General features: G+C 41.6%; 1 protein-coding gene across 2 annotated transcripts in view; it reads left to right on the top strand.

Moving 5' to 3' along the window:
• Positions 1–22,923, top strand: part of zmp:0000000660 (arf-GAP with Rho-GAP domain, ANK repeat and PH domain-containing protein 2) — a 112,656-nt gene that overhangs the window by 10,813 nt on the left and 78,920 nt on the right. For both annotated transcript variants that reach the window (XM_034136894.1, XM_034136895.1), the window contains exons 7-9: positions 1,055–1,124; positions 8,822–8,942; positions 16,555–16,748. In XM_034136894.1, coding sequence (XP_033992785.1) covers positions 1,055–1,124; positions 8,822–8,942; positions 16,555–16,748 — 385 coding nt within the window. The remainder of the gene's footprint in view (positions 1–1,054; positions 1,125–8,821; positions 8,943–16,554; positions 16,749–22,923) is intronic.

Consider the following 22,923-nt stretch of genomic DNA (forward strand, 5'->3'; position numbering starts at 1 on the left):
TCGTTAGCTAGAACTAGCTAGATCTGATGGATTTGGACATAAACGCGAGTGAAGTATAACCAGACGCGAGAGAGAGATCAGCACCTGCAGCTCTGCCCGCTGTGAGGGACCGGTGAGCGGAGCAAAACACACCTTTAGACCTAACACACTTAACTATGGCACTGTCGTATACATTTAATTATTCCATTTGATATTTAATCAACTTAGGAACCCCTCCCAAAAAGAAAAAAGAAAATTCATAACTCATATTCTCATACCTGAATAATTTCGAATATTCGATTAATCGTTCCCATCCCTAGTATCCATGTCATATTAGTTGGATGTACATAAAACCTTTTACTGCAGCTCCTTCTTGAATGTTCTCACTCTATTTATCAACCTTTCACCCAAACAACTCGAGCGTGAAGTCACCGCCACAGGAAGTCAACCACTGCTTCCTGTTATCTTTGCAGACCCTTTTTTATGTATTTTGCATATTTCCCTGCTTCCCCTATGTGTCTTCTATCATTGATGACCATTTAAAACTAATAAATTGCATTAGATACGGAAGCCTGAAGCCGATCTATCCATAATACATGGCAACATTGAAAGGGGAAGGACAGAAAAAAGAAGACAGGAAATAACCTTGTAGGATTGAAATTCATGTCGGCTCTCATTTAGTTTGGCTTTTTCTGGCAGCACTACCTCTTTGCGAGTCTTTCAGTACCACACGGGCTCACTCAAAACCGGAGCTATCAATCATTTACTCCCATTTCATATTCTCCTTCACCACCTGATTTGCATAGGTTTGGCAAACTGCCCCCGGCTGTTGAATATTCAAATTGAAAGTGCCCATTTGTTTTGATTATGCTAATTGACAGCTGTTGATACAACTCCTGACATTAATGAATCAATGGCACTCCTGATGAAATATGAGTTCCCGTTCAGGGCAGATTTTGTAACCTGCTTACTGTCCTGGCGGTTTTAGAATTGTTTCACTTATTTCTCATGGAACTGGTTTAGTTGGGTCGAAGGCGCCACCTGAATTGAATTTGCCTCTACCTTCTCTTTGCAGGAAATGTGTTTTCCAGAGGCGGTGGGTGAGATTCGACGGCGAGAGCCTGGCCTACTACAACAACGACAAGGTAAGCGAGAGAAAAACACACGTGCATGTTCACACTTCCTCTGCTGACACACCCACATCCTCATCAGCAAATTCATTCCCCCGTGACAGAAATCTATACCATGAGCCGCTTAGCCAACTTCTAAGTGTTCTCCTCCTCCTCCTCGTTTTCATCCTCATCATCATCATTAGCTTGGCAGGCTAAAGAATGAGGGCAAGGACAGAGCGACATTAAGCCACGCATGGCAGGCCAGCAACTCTCTGTGCCCGCCCAGCCGTACAGTAAAGTACATTGATGTTGGCACCTGACCAGTTCCCCCAGAAAGAAAAAAGGAGAGAGAGAGAGGGAAGAATCTCCTCACTTTTTGCCTCCCTCAGCATTTCTTTCTCCCTCTGTACCGCTCTCTATTCTCCTCCTGTCTGACAGTTGAGTTCGAGCACTGCCTGCCTTATCATCACAGGGAGGGAGGGCATGCGGGAGAAAGAGTCAGGGTTAGGTGAGGGTATGGGAGTTGAACAAGCAGAAAATAGGGAGGAGGGGGAGGATGGCAGTTCTAACTCCACATGTTTAGCCTGGAAACTTTTTGTTTTTAGCCAACTAACTCTTTTTGGCTGCCAATTTGAATTAAGACAATATAGTACAGTATAAGAAATGACTGCTGTGGATCAATTGCCTTAAATCCTTAGAATATAACACAATAGAAACATAACCCTAACCCTATTGAAGGTAAAGAAACTATAAGTTCTGCTCACTGGTCCTAATGCATGCTGAGGCCTATTCGCACGGCTGCAAATGTTTGACACACACTGCTGGAATTGATCTCCCGAGCAGGGCTACTCCTGGGATTAGATTGTATAATTCGTAATAAGCCGAAACAGTCAATGATACCCAGGTTGACTACTGACGACGTGTAATTTTTAATGTGAGTGACACTATAAACACTACCATGTTAAGTGTCACTTCAACATCATTTTTAGATTTTACACAGTTTACACGAGGGGCTTGAATGAGAGATAAGCATGCCTAGATGTGTGACAATGATGGCAAGACGTCTTGAAAGCATATTCTTTCACCTCTTGAGTGACACTGCTTCACATAAAGGTGCCTACATGCAGTTTGCACAAGATACTGGGAAGAGTTACATTTGCTTTTATTATTCACGGCAACAGGATTCAAAACCCTGTACTCCTAACCCTATTGAAGGTAAAGAAACTATAAGAGACATCATATTTGTATCATGTCAGCCAAAAGTATGTGTCTGAATACTTGGAGGATATTCCAGGTTTTTATACTATCTGTCACACAAGATAACCTTTCTCATGACGATGAGCTACTGAATCCTTTAGCATTCTTCAGCACACAATAGAAAAACAGACGGTCAGAAGACTTTATATCACAGATATCCATTGTAATTATTTGTTATTTTGCAGCCTCCATTACCTTCATTAATTATTTAGAATGATGTATTTTAAAATGGTAATCAGGAGATGATTTATTCTTTAAATGTCTTCTTCGAATATTATACTCTTAGATTGAAAAAGGGTTTAGGAAACATCTGATCAAAGAGCATTTCGGCAACAATCACAACCGAGCTCTTAATACCAAATTTAGATTCTTAATTATGTACAGACATGTTTCAGTCAGTACTAATTACATATCGAGCGTAATGCCTTTGTAAATCAATCTGCCCTCAAACTGCATCATCACGTAACAATGACACAACATCTGACAACAATGAATGTAGATAAGGTTGTATAAGTGTATACATATTGTATATATGTTTAATGGCAGTAATTCAACATAGAAAGCACTTTAAACTACTTTTCAAACTACGCTTACAGAATTGATAATGAACAGGAATGAAAAGAAGCTTTCTCAAACTGTTGAGTATTCATTATTTGTATCCAGAAGCTTTCATAAACCTTGGCTTTATCCTTTGCAAAAAATACTTTGAATGTATGAATTCTGTGTTCTCCAGTGAGTCTCAAGCGGCCATAACCTCGCTGACATAATGTGCTTTACCTTCATGTCTTTGCTAATGACCATTGGATGTATTTTGCACCAAGAACAAACACATTTCTGTGTGTGTGTGAGCGGTGATCTCAGCGCCCCTTCTCAGGGCCAGCTCGTTTTCGCTGCAGCAGCAACGCACAACATCACAATCAATGATGTGGGACCTGTCTGATGCCCGCTCGTTAATCACCTACTAATTATAGCCCTCCACGCTCTCTCGCTCCCAGGCTTCTATCTCTTTTCCTTTGGTTTCTCTATCCTTTGAATTTGATGCTTTATTTGTCAGGACACACTCCATCGCCAGAGCGGCGGGAATCAGCAGGGAGGCCGGCGAGTCAGCACTTTATACTCCGTGTCACTGTCGGCGAAGGCGCTGCACTTTTTTTTAGAACGATGAAAGTTTGCCTTTGTGTGTGAGAGAGATTGTTGTTAGACTTTTTAAAGTCACCCTGCCAATGTGACTCTCCTCTGAGGAGGCAGAGGGCTTCATCATGTTTCGGGTGAGCGGAGAGGTCGAGTACAATCTCTCTGTCATCCTCGCGTTATGCAGCCAGCTGAGGCCCCGCAACGCCCCGCGTGCCACCCAGTGCCACCTCCAGAGCCAGCGCGGGGGTACAAGGAAATTGCATGGACAGACAGGAAGTCTCTCAGCACCGCTTTATGTCAGGAATTGAAATATGAGTTGCTGGCTTTCTTTGCCTCCCAGTGCAGAGACATGCATGTGCTGCTACACAGAGTGCAGACTACAAGTCATATTTCATCCCGTGTTGTTGTCATTATGTTGAAGGGTTACAAAACCTTCACATTTGATCTCACATCAGGGGTATTGATTATCGGATCATTACATTTCCAAGTGGATGAGCTACTATGCATTTTTCATATTGAAGTGCTTCAACTAGAAGCAGGTTTGCCAGCTAATTTGAAGTGTAATGCCCGTTTTTAAATATTTCAAAGGGTTTATTTGTCATACGCTCGATAACTATGGCAGAGTTTTGGCAATAAAACTCTTAGGTCTCTGCCAACAAAGCATCAGACAGTATACTTCTCAAAAACAAGACTTAAAACTGAGCAATATTGCAAGTGAGTTCTAGGAGAAAGAACAATAAATAATTTGAAATTAAATAATGTAAAGTAGAACTAATACTGTATAGTGTAATAATCAATACATACTGTAATCATATAATACTTCTATATACTAACATATATGTTTTTTTGTATATAAAAATAACACATTATAACATGGTATTTTGGGTTAACATATGTCAAGATGAAACCTGAGTAATTCTGACTCACTTTGTCTGCATCTATTATATCTATTATTACTCAAGATGCTATAATCTCAGCTACATGCTAACGTCCCAATGCTATTGCAGCATGTCCACAGTGGCAAAGATGACATGCTGCTCTCATTTAAGTTTAGCATGTTAGCATTAATAACACTTAAGTACAGTCGCAGATAATATTAATTTCGGCTTTTCAGATATCTCAGAAATTATGTAACAACAAAACATTTCTCAAAAAAATACAAATTTGAATACATTAGCAATAAAACATATCCAATTTTGCTGCTATAACCCCACTTAGTCTGTTATGGCCAGTAGCATGTTGCATCTAATGTTAGCTAACTTGTATAGATAGGATCCAGACTTTTTATCTCTTATATTAAAAACCAGCTAAGATATTGTTTTTTATGTTTTCAATCTTTACTATGCAAACACCAAAAAGCCACACACCTCCACTCTTTTCATATTCCCATGCTTGTTCTCTTTCTCGAACTTTAAACTACCCCAGAAAACTCTTTCCGTAGTTAAAAATCCTCTGGGATCTGTCAACCTCAGACAGAACTAATCACACTTAATCGCAGTCCCAGCTTGAAGGTCTCTGGCCGCCATGATGTCATCATCGGGGGTAGCTGAGGTGGCGTGGGAGAGTAGCGAGATCCTCGGTCTCACTTCTTCTTGCAGCGCTGTATCCAATCCGCCACATCAATCACTCCTTTCGCCTGATTTCGTCAACACCCGGATTGACTTGGGAGAACGCTTTGGGCCTGAGAGGTAGTCTTTAGGGTACCGACATGGTGTCGTGTGTGTGTGTGTGTGTGTGTGTTTGTGAAGAAACAGTCCAAAGCCTGGCTTCAGGGTAGCAAAGGGAGGAAGTGAGGAGGATGGCTGGGAGGGATGAAGGGATGAGAAGATGGGGGAGGGAGGTGGAAGCTGAATAGCAGGCCATAGGGGAGCTGAGGTTTTAGGATCGGGGATCAGTCTTTGAGTGTATCAGTCTCCATGATTGTCTGTCTGCAAAGCTCTCTCTTTCCAAGCCTGAAAGCTCCTCTGCTTACTCCCTCCTGTGTCTTCCCAAGTTGCCCTTGCTGACACTTAGTGTAACACTTGTGACACTCCAAATGTTTACTTTTTATTATTTCTGTGTGAAAAGTATGCAACACATGTAGCAGTTGCAAAGAATCTTAAATGATGTCAATGTTCTTACCATTTGAATCCATATTAGTGCTACTCTTGATGTAGATTTTACCGCATTGAGTTGTGAATGATCTTGAAAGAGCTTTGAAAACATACCGTTGTTATTGCCAGGGGCTTATTAGCTGACATGGTTAGCCACAAGCTCACATAGCATTTACCTGCGAAAGAGGCAGACTTCATTCTCATAAGTTGGTCAAACTGAGTGAATATTGGACTTGGACTCATCAGGTGAACAAAAACAGGACTTCAAACAATTGAATTCTTTGCATATATAAGCAATTTCTTGCTATAATTCTAACAATATCAACATTACAGTATAAGGTGAAATGTAAATGTTTGCAGCAATGCCCCCAGGTGGCTAAAAATCAAATGCATGTTTAAGCATAACCCTAAATCTTTGTTTTTGCCCATATAAACTCATGAAATGTAAAAAAAAAAATGAAAGATGCCCACAGGCTTTACTATTTAAATATTTAATCTGAATTATTTGGTTATACTGTATGTTCAAAAACCCTTTTGACCCATTGCAGCGTTCAGGGACCCAAAAGTCCTCTCAATCGCACTATGAAGACTTAAGGTAGACTAATTCACGAGGAACACAGCTCTGCCTGGAAGCAACCTCTTTAAACTCCTTGAGGCACCCTACTTGGTGAAACACTGAGTAAGGACGCATTGCTTTCCACAGGCAATATCTCTAAGGTGCAGTTCTCCGCTCCAACCAGTTGGTGTCCTCATGCCTCCATTGAAAACCCTCTGCTTTGAGATGCCAGAACCTGAACTCCGTGCTGGTGGTGAAAACTCTTTCCAGCCTCTTCAGCCTCCTCCCTGCTTTCTCCACACGCTGCCTTCATTATTAAAGGTCTTAGCTCAATTGCTCTGCTTTAATTGTTTCCTGAAGTTTACCAGGTTGTTTCTTTGAGAAGAAAAGAGACATAGTTATCCACGTAAAATAGTCTGTTCGACGAAGAAGTGACATGACGTACGTTGGGAGGTTTTGATAGGGAACGGCTAGAATAAGAGAGTGGGAGAGAGGTCAGAGGGAGGGGGAAAGGAGATGTTTGGCAGAAGGAGGCGAGACAGGTGAGTCTGTTGGAGAAAGAGAGATAGTTAGGCCTCATTGCTTCTTTGGCAGTCCGTTCTCTAGGGATTAGTCTATAAACACTGTGTGTGTGTGGGGGGGGGGGGTCGGACGAGTTGTCTGACCGCTCCTCTTTTCCCCATCTCTCGTCGCCTATCGAGGTATTTACAGATGCACAACTCGCAATTAAACAACTCTCTCCTCCATGACCCTCAAAAGTAGAATTAAAACAATGAATTACCGTTAACCCGTACCGAGGTATAATTATCAGCCGCGTGCTTCCTCTTTTCCTCACCTTCCTTTAACTTCTATCTAAAATTAGAGAGCGAAAGAGGCGGGGAGACATTAGTGTGAAACTCCTGAGGAGATAAACGCACAATGCTGAATGTCGGTAATTAGGTTGAGCCACTTCTTGCCATTGTTAACATCCTGTCTTATTATGAGAAGGACCCCACACTGACCCCTTTTTAGCCTCCTTATTCCGACATGATGTCTCTCTTCTATCCGTAACCCTTTCTTTTTCGGATTATGTAATACTTTTGATCTTTTCTCTATTGTGTCTCTTTTCCTCAGTCCTCTCCTTGGCCTTTCACACAAACCTAATTCTCTTCTTTTTCAAATTTCACGCCCCCCCTCCCTCCCTCCCTCCCTCCCACCATCCATCCCTGCCTCCGCCCCCGCTCTCCCTAACTGACTGCACTTGCTGGTGTATATTTTTGGCTCTACTGTCTCTAGAAATAGGCTTTTGTGGCTGGCAAGGTCACCGGCTTAATTAAGAATGGCAAGAGGGAGTCAAAAGTTCACTTCCTTTTCCTTCCAAGATTCATCCTTTTGTCTTCCCTTCCTTTCACACTCTACAGTAGAGTAAATATACAGTACTGTGCATGGCAATCCCCGCAATCCATTACAAGAATCAGAAATTCAGGTCAAGCTTGTTGAAAAGCGTCAGCGAGAAAAAAGGGAGGTTTTTTTTCATACCTTGCAATGATAATGACATTATCGACATGAATAATGCAATGTCTGCGACGACCCTTTTCTTTTTTATAACCCGGTGATTTTCACGCCGCTACAGAAGCGTAATGTACTCTCCCCCAGTTCACTCCATTGCAGGAACATTACAATCTGACATGTTCTCAGCTCATTTCCAACTACTTTAAGGGCATTTCTCTGTTACTCTAACCACATTACGGTTTGAATACTGATTCCATGGCAGTACTCTTCTGTCCTTGCTTCCTCAGAAGTGATAATACTGACGTTTGATTCCTTGTTTATACGCCCCTTCTGTCTCCTCTTTATATTGACAATGACCTCGTACTTTAATTGCTTTGTCAAGGGAGGTTGTAAAGAGGGTCATGAAGCCTCCAGTGTAACATCCTCCTTGTTTAGATGCCTCCTCTAGAGCTGCTCAGGGAAAACATGTGGGTAATGAAACAATATACACACACACACGCTCACACACACACACACACACACACACACACACACACACACACACACAGATCCAATCCCAGTTTACCCAACAAGCGCTTCCTGTGCTGCACCCAAATCCCCACACCAGCGTACCCGTCTCTTTTTAAATATTTGCGAAGTTTGTTTTCGGCTTGTGGATTTGTTTTATGATGATGTCTCCTAACACCCAAACGACGTGTTATTCTTGGCTTCTTCGGTGCATTGTAATTCACTTTTTGGGGCTGTTTCCTCCTGCTCCATTTCAAATCCCACACATTTCAAGTCTATAATTCAAATGATTTGTGTTAATGTCAAAGACCACATCAAAACATATTTGTCCTTGCTCATATGAACGCATTTTCTATATGGTTCCTGTTTGCATTCCTGCAGCAGCTTTTTTTTAAATTGAAATACCCAAGAGCTCTGAGCCATTCGTCAAAGTTATTGCTTGAAAAGGAACAGGGAAGCCATTTCTGTAAATACATTTGAAGCTGGATTGATGGGTAATGGTTCTAGATGGATGAGGATGTTTGACAGTGGTGTACAACTCAGAATTACACATCAACTGATGCAAGCAATGCGGTAATTGTGGGTCTTGAGATCTAGATAATGGGAATAAGAACTGATGCGTGAAGCTGTGTGTGTCTGCTTGGGTTTTTATCAGCGCTCTTATCTGTCTGTTTATGCGTCTTTTTGTTTAGGAGATGTACTCTAAAGGTACGATCCTGGCCAGTGCTATCAAACAGCTGCGAGGACTTGGCGACAACAAGTTCGAAGTGCTTACCTCGCTTCGGACTTTCGTTTTCCGGGCTGAAAGAGAAGGTAGGACGAATGCTTCATATTCTTCTTCTGCTTTTCGCAGTCCTCTTTCTGCTGCTCATTCTGTACTCCTCTTTCAAAGGATATTTTCAATGTTATTATATATTTTACATTACTCAAAATTCATTTTGCAAGGTACCCATATATTAAGAAATGGGTTACTCTACATTCTAGGAAATGTGTCTTCTTTTAGAGCGTGATACAAGACAATCAATTTCATGTCTGTTGTTGCTTGTAGCCTAGCAAAGCATAACAATTGCAGTTGAGCTAAAACAGCTTGCCTGGATTTGTAAGAATAACAAAAATATATTGTCTTCCAAGAACTTGCAAGATCCCTAATATGTTGTGTTTTGAAAGTTTGTGCTTTTAGGGAAAGTTGCACGCTAACATATTAGCTATAGTAATAACAGTAGCCATTGTTCAGAAAGTAAAAATGGCAACACACAACTTACCCTGTCCTATCTGTTGCGACTACTCAACACACAGTGTGTATGACTTTGTGTATGTCTAAGTTAGTAGGTCTGTTTTCCCCATGGATGTATAATAAGAACTAGATACAGCGTGGGAGGCGGGGCCTCGTTCATTCCTATGAGAGTTGCTCATTGGCGCATGAAGACAAAATGGCCCAACTTTAGAGAGAGCGAAACGTCACGAAAGTATTCATATAATCATATAATCCGTTCTTATTGTGCATCCATGGGTAAAGGTAAAACTCATGTAGTACTGAACACGTCACATGAACGTGCCGGGCGGTGCTGTCCCGTGGGTTAGATCCGCGTTCATAATGCAGAGGAAAATAACTCTGAGAATAACGTTATTAGCACATTTTACAACTTGAGGACCGAATGTTTTTAATAAGGGCTATACAAATGTTCATACTGGGTAGTTTATTTAGTTTCAAAAAAATTATCCAACGATTTACAGACGTCTCTTTCCCAATGTTAGTCAATGGGAAAAAGTCTTTCCGGGCCGAGCGACTGATACGGAAGTGTAGTACCGCCGTTTGGCCACAACGAATATTTTCCTCAGAGTCCGGCGCACTTCCTGGGGGCTTTTGCTTCCAGTTTTTATGCTAAGCTAGGCTAAACAGGTATTGACCTTACCTCAAATACACATTCATCTTAATGAAAAGTAAACAAATAGGCGTATAGAATAAATAGTTCCTTGAATATAATTCTATGTAAATGAACCAATTCACAAATCTCCCAGGAGCTGTCCTTTTAATAGTCCCACTCCTTCTTCCTCTCTTCATCCTTCTGTCAGACAAAACGATGAAAGAGTAGTCTCTGCTTCTCGTCTTTTAGCTGGATTCTTTGTGTCGGCGTTAATGAGAGGGGAAAGGAGCACTTCCCTCTCTTCACCTCCTGTTTGATGGCAGTCTATTACGCAGCTCAGGTCAAATTGCTCATCCACTAATCGACGGTCCATCTCTGGGATCAGATGCTGGCCGCCCTTTGGTTCCCGCGGATGAGTCACATCGGAGAGTTTTGCATGATTATGGACCTTTGACTCATTCTGCGGTACAGTTTGAAAGATGTGAGGGCATAGAAGGATCTTTGCAACCTTTTTGCAAGTTATTGACGTCGAGGAATATAATTATCAATACTTGACATATACATCATTGATATTGAGCATCTGCTTATTGCTCTGGATAAGTTCAACTGGTGGTTTATTGCTCTTTGTTAAGCCGAACTCATATAATATGAGTTTCTCAAAATCCTCTGGGTTAAACTGAGGCAAGTTTGCACATAATTGTTCTTGGAAGGCAACTAATCAACAGCTAAAAATCTTGTTTTTATTAATCCTTTTTCTTTTTCTGGCTAGCTGGTGAACGTCATGAAATACCCATGAACTTTCTCTCAGTAGTTGAGAGACCAAAATGTATTCGAAAGTGAATGATGTCGGATTTGTGAATGGGCTTGGTAACAAAGAAGCCATAGAACAAAATGTGTTTTGTTTTTATAACTTTTATCGCTGCATCAAGTCTACCAAAAATCAGTTCTGACTTTACAAAGACTCAAATTTAGTTTCAAAGTTTTGAAAGTCTGTTTACTTCGACTTCAGTCAAAGCCATTTCACGCAGAAGTGGATATATTTGACATCTCAAAAACATGGACTCCAGTGAAACATTGCACATTAGTTCAACAGAATTAGGATGTATTTATTCATGGAGCTGATAAAGGGATATGCAATAGTAAAATATCCTTGCCAACTAACTAGAACACTAAATGGAGGCAGCCTATATTCTCTTATAAACATGCATCTTCATAATAATGTATCATCTCACCCATACACTGAATCAAGGCCTGATTTTATGTTTGTGTTTTGGTCTTAAACCACCTTTGTTATGGTACTTCTTAAGACCTAGTTTTCTTGATGGAAGAATGGTATTTGCTTTTTTACGATTGGATCTCCTTCCAAACAGTTGTGCATCCACTCAGATATAGATGTAGTCAACATCTTGCCCTTTCTAAACCTTCTTAAACTTCCTAAAATGAATTCTCACCAAACTGAGCCCCAGTGATTCTTCGCCCTCACTCTTTCCATTCAGTGCATCATCATATCAATATCTGCCAGACTTTTTTGTCTGTTTAAGAGTCGCGGGTCCTCAGCGGCATCATTCATCACACTGTCTGCGAGCTGATCGTCATACGTCACACTCAGCCGTGCTGACAAGCGGGATCAGCGAGAAGCCCCCCTCACAGAGGTGGCTGCTGCCGTCAGAAGAAAGAGTTGGGGAGAGAAGAGAGAGGGAGAGAGAAGGAGGAGAAAACTTGGCCTCATCACCTCATGCATCTTTAAACAGGCCCACTCGCCTTGTGGCGGAGAGTCATCAATCTTTGGGGAAACACATGAGAAAGAGGAAGACATGAGGAGACAGAGGGAGAGAGAAGGAGTAGGTTAGTGAAGTGGGCTGATGCAGTAGGGGTGAGAGGGGGGAGAAAATGATGGTGTGATGGTCAGAGGAGTGTGTAGGAAACGGAAAAGGCATCCACAAGGGACATTAGGAGAAGGGGGGATAGTGGAAACAAGGAAGGGAGCGATTAAATGAGGGAATAACGGGGATGGATGGAGCGAGAGAGGTAGACACGCAATCTCGGCGCGAGGAAGCAACAGAGAGGTAAAGGCAGGCACGACAGGGGGAGATGAAAAGGGCAGAGTGAAGATGGAGAGAGGGGAGAGGAGGAGGGAGAAGCGAGTGAATAATTGAAGGCCACCGGAGAGAGTGTGCACACAGCTGTCGGCTGACTCTCCACTTGGTCCGCAGGTGGCCTCTTCCCTCAGGTACTGTCAGCTTGAGAGAGGAGAGATGGAAGGAGGAAGGAAGGAGGGAAGAGGAAAGGGTGGGGGAGAAGAAAGCAAGAGGGAAGGGAGAGTTTGGCAAGAAGAGACACGAGCGGAGAGTGATGGAAAACGGACGGGACAACAAGCGAGTGTTGGGGTGCAGACAAATGCGCTACAAGAGGGAAGATGGGATTTATGTGGTAACGGAATGTTGATGATTTGTATTCTGATGCTTTGGCAATTGCCTTTCCACAAAGCCTGCTCCGAACACATGTTAGTGTTGTCTGAGATGACAGGGAGGCAGATAAGAGAGAGATGTAGACAATAAGTAGGGATAACAACAAACGGGCCAGGGAGAGGAAGGCGGTAGAAATATAAACTCCGGAGGACGAGTCGGAGTACATTTGTATTAACTGTAGTAAATATTTCACTTTCTTATTTTAACACTCGGTGCCTGGTTTAATCATTTCAAACAACAATCAATCAAATGCATTAAAAGGTAGTTTGAAGCTAATGTTTAGTGGTATTAACAAGCATTAGAACAACTATGCCAAGTAAGAAAAGTTCTCCTTGACATAAGGCAACAAAAATAACAGGTATATATTTTAAATTAGATCCTGACTTAAAATACTGGATTTTGAAGTACATAACATGCCGGCTTCTAAGATCTCTGCTGAGCGCTAAGTGCACCTGGTTCTCATCTCATCCACTTTCAATGAGGATTATCTGCCTCTCTGCTCGTCTCTGGCCATGTAGAGTGGAAGAGTGTTTCAATACATGGCTATACATACATCCCTTAACAAGCTGGATGTGGCTTCTGTTGGGCCAGCTGTGCACTTTTTTTATAGAGATAAGGGCATGTTTGCACACAGAGTGAACTTTGGCAATCACGCTCATATACGAGAGTTTGCGCAAACAAACAAAAACATATACTCCATCATATGCAAGACGAGCCAGAAGCACACATGCTAACCCGCAGGCATGCCACCATCTCCTCAGTTTCGCTCAAGTTTTCTCCTCAATCCTCCCACTTCCTTTCCTTGCCTTCCCTCCCACTCTTAGATTGACAGCATGCGCGAAGAGGAGAGAAAGAGGAAGTGCCTGAATAAATGAACAGACAAATAAGTGAGCGCAGGACAGGTAATGGAACTCAGAAAGCAAGGGTGGGAACGGACCAGTAAAGCCCAGTGATGTACAGAGCGGTCAATAATTGAGTAGGCCATTCATTATTGATAGCGGCTCTTTGTAAATTCATAAGAATCTGGGGGGTAGCCAGACCCGAGCTGAGTTCAGGGCCAGGCAGCGGATACAGTCAGGAGGGGAGTGTTTGGGAGTGGGAGAAACTTTTCCTCAGATGTTGGTGGAAATGTCCACATGTGAGAGCACGCAGAGGTCAGAAGGTCACGCAAACGCTCACCCTGAATTACCTGTTTAAAACCTGGCCAACCATTGGCATCAATTAATATTGAAATAATCATACCTGTGTAAAGTTAGACCTGTGGATACAAAGACCATATCCATTATGCAGTCAACCCAAAAATACCTCAATGGATACAGAACAGTAAGCAACGCTAGAAGAAACAAAATCTATTACCATTCTTTTTTTAACTTTTTATGATTTGAACCCTGGTAAACTCTTGATTTTTCCCTGTTCACCACTAACTATTAACAAATAAACAACACTGTCTGTGGCTCTAAATTGCTGTCGGGTCACATTATTGTCCTTGATATATTTCCGTGGTTGCAGGATATGCATTAGGAGTACCACAATAATCTGCTGCTGATATTTTAACACTAAATTATACTCATTGACCAAAGCAGTAATCGGCGCAAACGGCTATACTTCCCCTTTTTTGTTTTCAATGTTTGAATCTGAAAAGCATGGCCAAGGCCAAGGTCTTTGAGTTTCCTGCAGACATAGATGATTTCTCCTTGTTATGAAGCTGACTTCCAACAGGTTGCATGCACATTAACTCAATCCGGATCCTGCTGTGGTGGCAGATATGATTGATGCTGACTTAAAAGGCTACAAGGAAGCAGGGGAAAGATGTTGCGTATACTACCAGTTACATCCGCAGACCAAGATTTACACAGGCCATCAGATATCACTGAAGATAGTGTGCAAAGTACGACTTATACTAACTGCTAACAGATTTAAGTTAAGTAAGTGTGGATTTATCTTCATTTCTTTATTGAAATGTCCAATGGATTTTTTCTTCTTCAAAGATTCAGGACGTGGAATTTTAGTAGAATCTCTAACTTTGATGTGATTTGAGCACCCACCCAGCTGTGGGTGAAAAGTGTAGATCAATAAAACACACTTTCTCTATTCTTAAATGTTCATGCTTTAACAGTATAACATTGGACAAACGTTTGCTCATGCTTACTTAGCCTATATAGCTAATAAAACAATTGATTTTGGGCAACATGATTTATGTGTCTATGGTTTTACGTCTTTTGGCAAAGAACCGGCCCATAATAATCATAATAATGGATGATAGAATGAAGCAGAGAAGTGATTACACCTAGTAAGGGCTCTTGTCTCTTTTTTTTTTTATACCTTGAACAAGAGAACCATTTGGAAATACAGACCTCAAGTCCTCTGTTTGAAAGAAATCGGTATAATGTACCGCAGGTCTCCCTTGAAAAAGAGATCGTTGATCTCAATGGGATTTTTCACCTGGTTAAATAAAGGCTACAAACAAACATGCGATTCCCCATCCTGTTATTTGCTAAAATTCATGGGTATCCAAAAATACATTTCGTGAAAAAAGGGGTGTATGACCACACAAGTGCTAACTTTGTCACTTTGTGTATTTTAGGAAAGTGTCAATTGTCAGTGTTGTTTTTGGATAGCGAGTTGAGAGCCACATACGTTTGAATTGGACTGCATATACTTTCTAAAAAACTTTAGGAAAAAGGCTGTCTTTTTCTCAAATGTTAAGGTCCATCCCAACAGCTTGGTCTCATATCGGTTTACAGATGTTCTTCAGATTTCCTTTTCTCCCATCTTGTTTTGAACAGTCACCACAGTGGGTGCTGCTTAGGACCTGTGATGTGTGAGCGTGGGGGGTTGTGTGTTTACAATCCTTTGGTATCTCTTGTGTTTCCACTCTGCTGGCTTTGATAGCACAATGTCTTGGGCGGTAGGGGAATGAGCTTTACAGCGCCGGTTTCATGTCTTCTTTTATGTCCGTTTGTAAAGTAAGACGAGGAAGACATCTGAGAGGCCTTTAGAGTGTAAACCCTGGATAAAACACCACGCATTGCGTTACACTTGAGCCATTTAGTTGTGAGGTAATCCTGGGTGATTTATACAAGTGAGAGATTCAAGTGTCGTGTTCAAGGACAAATCGTTTTTGAAGTCACAGAGTATAAGAAGTGGCTGTTATAGGACGGAAATTAGCCAATCGTATTCAGTCAGCTCTTACTAGGCACCTCAGGTCTTAAAAGCTTTGGATTTTGGCATGTAATCGCTGTAGAATCAACACTCAGTATATACACATTTTTCGTGGTATCTACATTAGACTAAAACGCATCGATTGGACTCCTTTGTTTACTTCCTTACAAACTGACATCACTATGTAACATCACTTGTGCTTCTATTGGCTAGCACTCCAACACATTGATATGCTGAGGAGCGGGACATTTCTGACACATCGCTACTGTAAGTGGTTGTCCAATCACAACAGAGCTGGCCAGCTAACCAATCAGAGCAAACTGGGCTCTGGTTTCAGACAGAACTACATGCCAATTTCAAACAAATGTTGAACAGGTTAAGATAATGAAGGGATGACTTTACAGCCATGGGTGTAAACTGAATCTTGACTTGGTTGGCGGAGGCATACAACCTCGAGGCAGTAATCTAGTTTAACTATATATTTTAATTAGGTGGTATGTTTGACACACATTTGTCTTAAATTACCCCGGCCACATCTTGCCTAAGGCTTGTAAATCTCAGAGTAGCAGCTATCTATCTCAAGTGCTAGACTTTGCACTTTTCAGCTTTGCAGGATATTCTTTTTCTGGGGGCTAAGTTCACTTCCACCAATGGCAGCTCATCCTCTGTTTCAATTACTTTTCCTTCAGACTGGAATTTTCTGTATCAGTATGCAACGGGGCTTTTAGCAGCCAACAAGCCACTGAAGGGATGTAAAAATGATGAATTCACACTATGATTCAAAGACTTGAAGATGCCCCTTATCTGTCTTTGTCTTGTTCTCTTTCTGGCCTTTCTTGATTTCTTCCTCTCATCTCTTCCTCTCACTTGTATCCACACGCACCTCTCATTGTCTCTGTTTCCGTCTCTCACTCATGCACGTGTGCACAGGGGAGCGCCAGGAGTGGATGGAAATTCTTCAGACGGCCACGCGCCCCCCCGCCTGCGGCTCCCAGAAGCGCTCAGACAGCCTCCCCCACCCGCCCTCCACAAACAAGCAAGGCTTGCTGGATCTCCGCGGTTACAAAGGCAGAGTGCTGGTGTCCCTGGCGGGGAGTAAAGTCAGGCTCTGCAAAACAGAACAGGTACTTCCAACACCGCCGGGACTTCCTCTCCACAGGATGACAGCTTCCTGTTTGAAAAGGGATGATAATAATCACAGCCTATTTGAAGCAGATGAGGTAGAGATGGAGATATTCATGAAATATATGGAACTGTTCATGAATATCTAATGAGAAAAGTAAATATATATGTGTAAAAGGCTTCAGGGTCCTGAGATATATTGTGCTCTATTTTTGTGGGTAAAAGACGGGGTAGCCAAATTACAAGCAACAACTTTTACCAGCTACATTTAAAAGATGGGGGGAAAAGGATGTTAAGTGTATATATGTATTGAAAACTAGACATTATTAGCAGATTGGGGTTCTGCCAATAATGGGGGTTCATCAGTATAAAACAAATTGGCTTTTTTCCATTGGCCGATTTGGAATTTTGGAAAATTAGCCATTAGACGCCAATGGCCACCACAAAGCAATGTATGTATCATGTGAATTATAAAATATAGTACTCCTCTTGAAACCTGTTTTTTTTTAGGCATAAACCCTTACAGTAGCTTAAGAGTTTAATTTCTGAGAGTCTGGCTAATGCCACGCAATTCTATGAACATGAGCATGTAAACGTGTCACATTAGATGCACAAATTACAAATATCACCCTGACAATGAGCATAATGGCCCCTATGATCTAACTATAAAAACACTTGTCAGTAAGGCCACATTTTTGCACAGCTTTTAGTTTTTGAACAGTCAATAAAAACAGCACGGCTTGAGAAACTATGACTTATTAGTTCGTAGTATGAGTCATCTTCAAAAACCCTGAATCCTCATCATAACTCAAATCTGTGGGGTTCCCCTTTGACATGCTGCTTCAGTATCAGCGTGCTTATTTAAAGGGCTTTGCATCTGTTTCAGAGATCATTTTGAAGATTCCCAAGGCTTTCATAGTCAGTATTGGAGTATTTTCTGACTTATTCACTCTTTTTTTTAAAACTTACATATCCTCTTAACTGCAGAATTTAAAGACGAGATAAGTTTTCACTTACTCATACTTTCCCTATTTGAAGTAAGTCCAATTATCCCGGATAGTCCCCCCGCTCACGTACTGAGACTGTGTTCTCCTCCTACTCCTGTCCCGGCAGCAAGATATCCTATCTGAGATGGAAAGATATCTCAAACGCAGTGACACTATTACTTAAAGTGCCTCACACGTCTTTGTGTGCATATCTGATAATGCCACACTCGTTCGACACGTCTCAATTTCTCTGTGGTTCTCATTTCATTTCGCCCTATCTTTTACTTTTGTTGTTTGCCTTTCATTATTTTCTTCATTAGCGTGAACAAACATCTTTGTTAGAATTCTCTTTTGGGTATCGCTCCACGTCAGCACATTTCCACATCCTTGATCTGAGACAGCAGGAGGAACGGAGGGAAAGAGAGAATCGGAGAGAGGACAAATTAATTGTATTATTTCAGCTTACGAGCTAAATCCCCGGCATAAATGCAGCAGCAGCGGCGGCGTTTTTTATTTTGCAGAGACGGGAAGGGAGGCGGCGAATAAAAGGCAAGAGAATAAGAGACTGAAACAAAGAGTTGGAAGTAGAAAGCAGAAGTGGAAAGGGTGGGGGTGCAGAGGTCATATGAGCGTTGGTGGTTTGTAAGAGAAAGGAGAGAGGTAGACCGTCGCCCCGTTCAAGTTCAGCGAAGTGGAGTATTTAATCTAACATGATGAACGAGCTATTGGATACATCATCCTCCCAGCTCCTCCTTCACCGCCCCTACTCCACTCCTCACGGGCCGTAAGCCCTGTGATGAAGCTGTGTTTAAGGTCATTTAACCACCAAGGTAAAGAAAGTCAGACGGTGCGCAAAGTGTGACACACGCATTACCTCCGAGAGTGATTTGCCTGCCATGGGCTGCATAGGCAGATCGCTGTCATGTATTACCAAGTCATACATCACACCTGGTAGATAAAGGATTGATTGATAGTTGGATCATATTTCTTGCCGTCATCTAGTATGTAATTTAGCTGCCTACTATCTTAGGTGAACCTAGTTTCTCAGTCGTTTTTTCTCTCGCTTTCATACCTACTTTGCAAAAGTTCCACATACAGAAGAGCCTTCTCCGGTGGGAAAGGTATTCCGAGTATACAATAACAGCGATGACTGAGGATTTTAATTAATCTCTACTTTAATTAGATCTCTTTCTCATTTGCTCCTCAAGATGTTCTTTGTTACAATTAACGTCATCCCAAGACTGCAAGGCCGTTTTGCTAAGAGTTGTAACACAAGTGAGTATCGTTTTACCAAGGCCCTCCTGTTGTAATGTTAACCTCTTTAAGTTTACTATGAGTGCATTCATAGCTTGCCTCTAGCGGTTTCTGTATAATCCACCGAATAACTTCCTTTATCCTGGCCCATTGATTTCAGTTTCCTTGACCGGTGCCTCACTGTCAGATGTTCAAAATAATCACGTGTTTTGTCTCCATTGAGAGTTTTCTCTTTTAATTTCACCTTCTGCTCTGAGACACTTTTCGCCTACATTCTTTTAGAGTGGTTAGAAGTCAAGGCCGCCTTTTCTACCTCGACACTGTAGAGTAACCAACTCGCACAATCAGTGGTTAAAAAGCTTTGAAAGAAATTCAAATTGCATGTATGACAGGAATGTTCAGAGGGGACCTTTGCTCAGCACATATCAGGTTAAGGCTACTCAATTATTTGAGCACGGATTTGGTGCGTTTCCTGATTATAATTGATTTATTTACCTTTTGAGTCGATGGATTCATTCTTTCTTCTTGTTAAAGTCTTTTAAAAAGCTTAATGTATTATGACACGTGGACAAAAAGTCCCTAAAAACCCGCATGCGTACGAACATTTCCCCTTAGGGTCCTTCCCTTCCCTAAAGCGCCATTATAGCCACCTACCTCTTGGCTGTTGTAATTGGCAGAGTTATTTTTACCTCTAATGCCTTTCCTTCCTCTCCTCATCCCTCCTTCCCTCCATCCTCGGTGAATTAATTGGAGAGGGCAGGAGGCCACGGCACATATTGGGTAGGTAACGAGTGGCGAGGGCTGGACGGCCGCTAACACCCAGCGCTCTAATTGGCTGCCTGAGAGGGATGAGGGTCATTAGGTATAGGTGACTGCTTTGCCCTCTCAGCACAGCCTCACACTCTCATGCACATACATTCAGCACATACAGTGTAGGCGCCTTCCAGTGTGAAGCAGAACAATTATACAATGATACATGGGAACCATTCGTCCTTCTGTGTTTTAAATCATAGCCTTGTGTTGCATTTAAGATACTCCCCTTAACTGAGAAGCGATAATGCGCTTTGAATGGAGCAACCCTCATTATCCCGTCATGCTTCTTCAACCTACGGAACATACCGGATCTTAAAGAGCAATGACTGTAGCTATAATTGATGGAATAAAAAAGGCAAGTTTCTTCTATTTCTGAGGAAAATCTCAACTTTGAGCTCAATTAGGACTTGGCCATCGAGTGAATTCACTTGTCTCGCGCCCTTGCCTCTGTCCTTTTATCTTTTGCCGTCTTCTTCTGAGCTCACAGTGCCTTTATTACCCATAATGCTTCACGGATCTTCATGCTAGCATGTCACCATATTTCCATTCCTCTCATTCGGTCTCAATATCATTGTCCAGAAGTGTTAGGAAAGTAGAATAATTGCTTTTTTTACACAGTCATCTAAATGTGTTCAACGTAGTCTAATTGGGGCTAATGATGAACACATTACAACATTAGCCCCAATTGAACCGACCCACACAATTGGTTGAAAAACCTGCAGCACGCAAGTATTCAAGTGACTTCCTCCATGTGTTTCGTAAAATGTAGCCGTGCTGAGAAGTTTGTCGCTAATTAGATGTAGAATTTGGCAACGCGCTACACATTTGTCTCTCTTCTGTCTTCCCAAAAACCACCCTAATCAACAAAGATGGTGTCATTCATTTTCTTCTCTTTGTTTAGTCTAATTAGTGCAAATTGTTTTCTTGGTGGGGAACAGTTAGCAGAGAAAACACACATGCTTTTATGGCTGGCACAGCATGGCAGCATTTAGCTCTCCTCGCTTAGGCGTTGTTCTGTAAGTCGCTGTAGAGGAGTGTTGGCGCAGCTCCTGATTTATTCTGGCTTTCCACACACACACACACGCAAGCTTTCATTCTGTCAATCGCTCAGCTGACCCCTCACTCATCTCACCCACTCTCAGCAGGGATTACCAAGGCCTTCTTTCTCTTATACTTCCCATCCCATTGTGTTCTCGCTGTCTTTCTCTCCCTCGTCTTTTGACTCACGTTTTTTGGCTTCGCCCGTGCATTCTTTCTCTATTGAAATCTTGGATGCCTGTGTTTTTTTTCCTCTATTTTGATGTTGTGCCTATACTTGTGTGGGTGTAGTTGTACTTCTTCCTGTCTGTTTTTCTGTCTCCGCTCGGAGCTCTAGGCTATGGAAAATGGTCTAAACTGCAGTGAGTGTTGAGGGTGAAGCGGAGAGGGGCGGTGTGCGCTGTGAAGCTTAGAAAAACTCTGCTTCTGCTTATAACCCCTATTTCTGAAATGGGTCTTAAGAGGCTGAGAGCTTGGGTTGCTTTGGATTCCCCTGAGACACCTTTTACCTTTCTATAGCTACGCCGTTTTTTCCAGGTATACGCACTCACCAGCCTCTCTTACTGTCTGTCACACACGCATCCAAACGCCATGCACAGACTTGGCTTGTGCATCATTGGTGCGAAGGAGAAAAAGCTGATGACTGTTCTTGGTCTGTCACAGACTATTTTCTCTCACACTTAAAACAACGTCCAGTGCCATTTACCAAAATAAAAACGTTACTGCAGGAAAAAGAGTAGCCGAGACTGAGGATGTATTTACTTTGAGTGTATGTCTTCTTTTGTGTTTGCTACTTTTCATTAGACCAAGTGACATTCAAGTCCTATGCGAGAGAAACACTTTAATGAGGCCACCTTGTGGATCCCACCTTATTAGAAAGGGTGTCTAATTTGGCCAAAAACGGCCCCTGGGTGGTGTCTGGGGAACGACCCTTATATTTCCAGGTCCCTTTGGGAATACATTTTCTCTTATGTGGGTGTCTTAAAAAGTTTCTGGATTTATTTTGAACATTTGACTGTGTACTTTTTAGCTTCATTAAAATGGGAAAGTCATCAAAGACAAAGAAGATACTTCTTTGCAGTCACAGTGGTAGCTGGGAAAGTATTCTCCCTATATGCTTTTCAGTACATCAGTATAGAATATAGGAAGCATCATTTAGGTTAGCTTAGCATAAAGACAAGAAAATAGCTACCTCGGCCAAAAATCAATCAACAAATACCTAAAATACTCAAAACATATTGGTTTAGTCTGTGAAAACAATTAACTTTTCTGATGAGTGACACTTAGACATCCCCCCCACCATAAAATGCTAAGCGAAGCTACATAGTTGTAAGCGGCAGCTTCATATTTATAATAAAGAGAAGTCAGCGGTATTGATCTTCTAATCTAAATCTCAGCTAACTTTTCCCAATTGATTATTTACATATATTTTGTATTTAACATTTTCTAAACTGTGATGTTCTATAACCCAAAAAGGCATTAGCTCACTATGTGTTCAATTGCACATATTTCAAGGACAGAAAACTGAACGTCAGACAAAGCAAGGTTCAACATGTTTATTCCATTTTGTTGGCATATTAAATTCAATGGGTTTTCATGTAGATTTGTTGATATCTCTATTTTATCACTTCATAAATAAGGAAAATCCTGTCAGCAGCCATAAAATAAATCTGTTTTCCCCAAGTTTTTAGGACTCAAATGTTATATAAATCAGGCTATGAATGATGTATGAAATAAACTCCTGTAAGAACCTTCGGAATATAGATGGGGATGAAACTTGAAAGATGTCGTGCTGCTGAAGTAGAGATCTCTGGCTCAGAATATGAGAAAACTCATCGGCAAAGAGAAAATAAAACAAAGATTTTTTTCAAGGATAAACAAAAAAAGTATTAGAAATCACTTCTCAAATTGCTAAAACTAACATTTAGACAATTATCCTTTTTTTCAAGTTTTCTCTTAAATATGTGTTTAAATTAGGCATTTTATGATGCTAACTATTGGTGAATTCAGCAGAGATCTACAGACACAAACGGAACAGAAGCTAGTAAAAGAAAACACTTGTGTATTATTATTGTTTTCTTTCCAT

The sequence above is a fragment of the Trematomus bernacchii genome, unplaced genomic scaffold, assembly GCF_902827165.1.
Source record: "Trematomus bernacchii unplaced genomic scaffold, fTreBer1.1, whole genome shotgun sequence".
In the NCBI taxonomy this organism is placed as follows: Eukaryota; Metazoa; Chordata; class Actinopteri; order Perciformes; family Nototheniidae; genus Trematomus; species Trematomus bernacchii.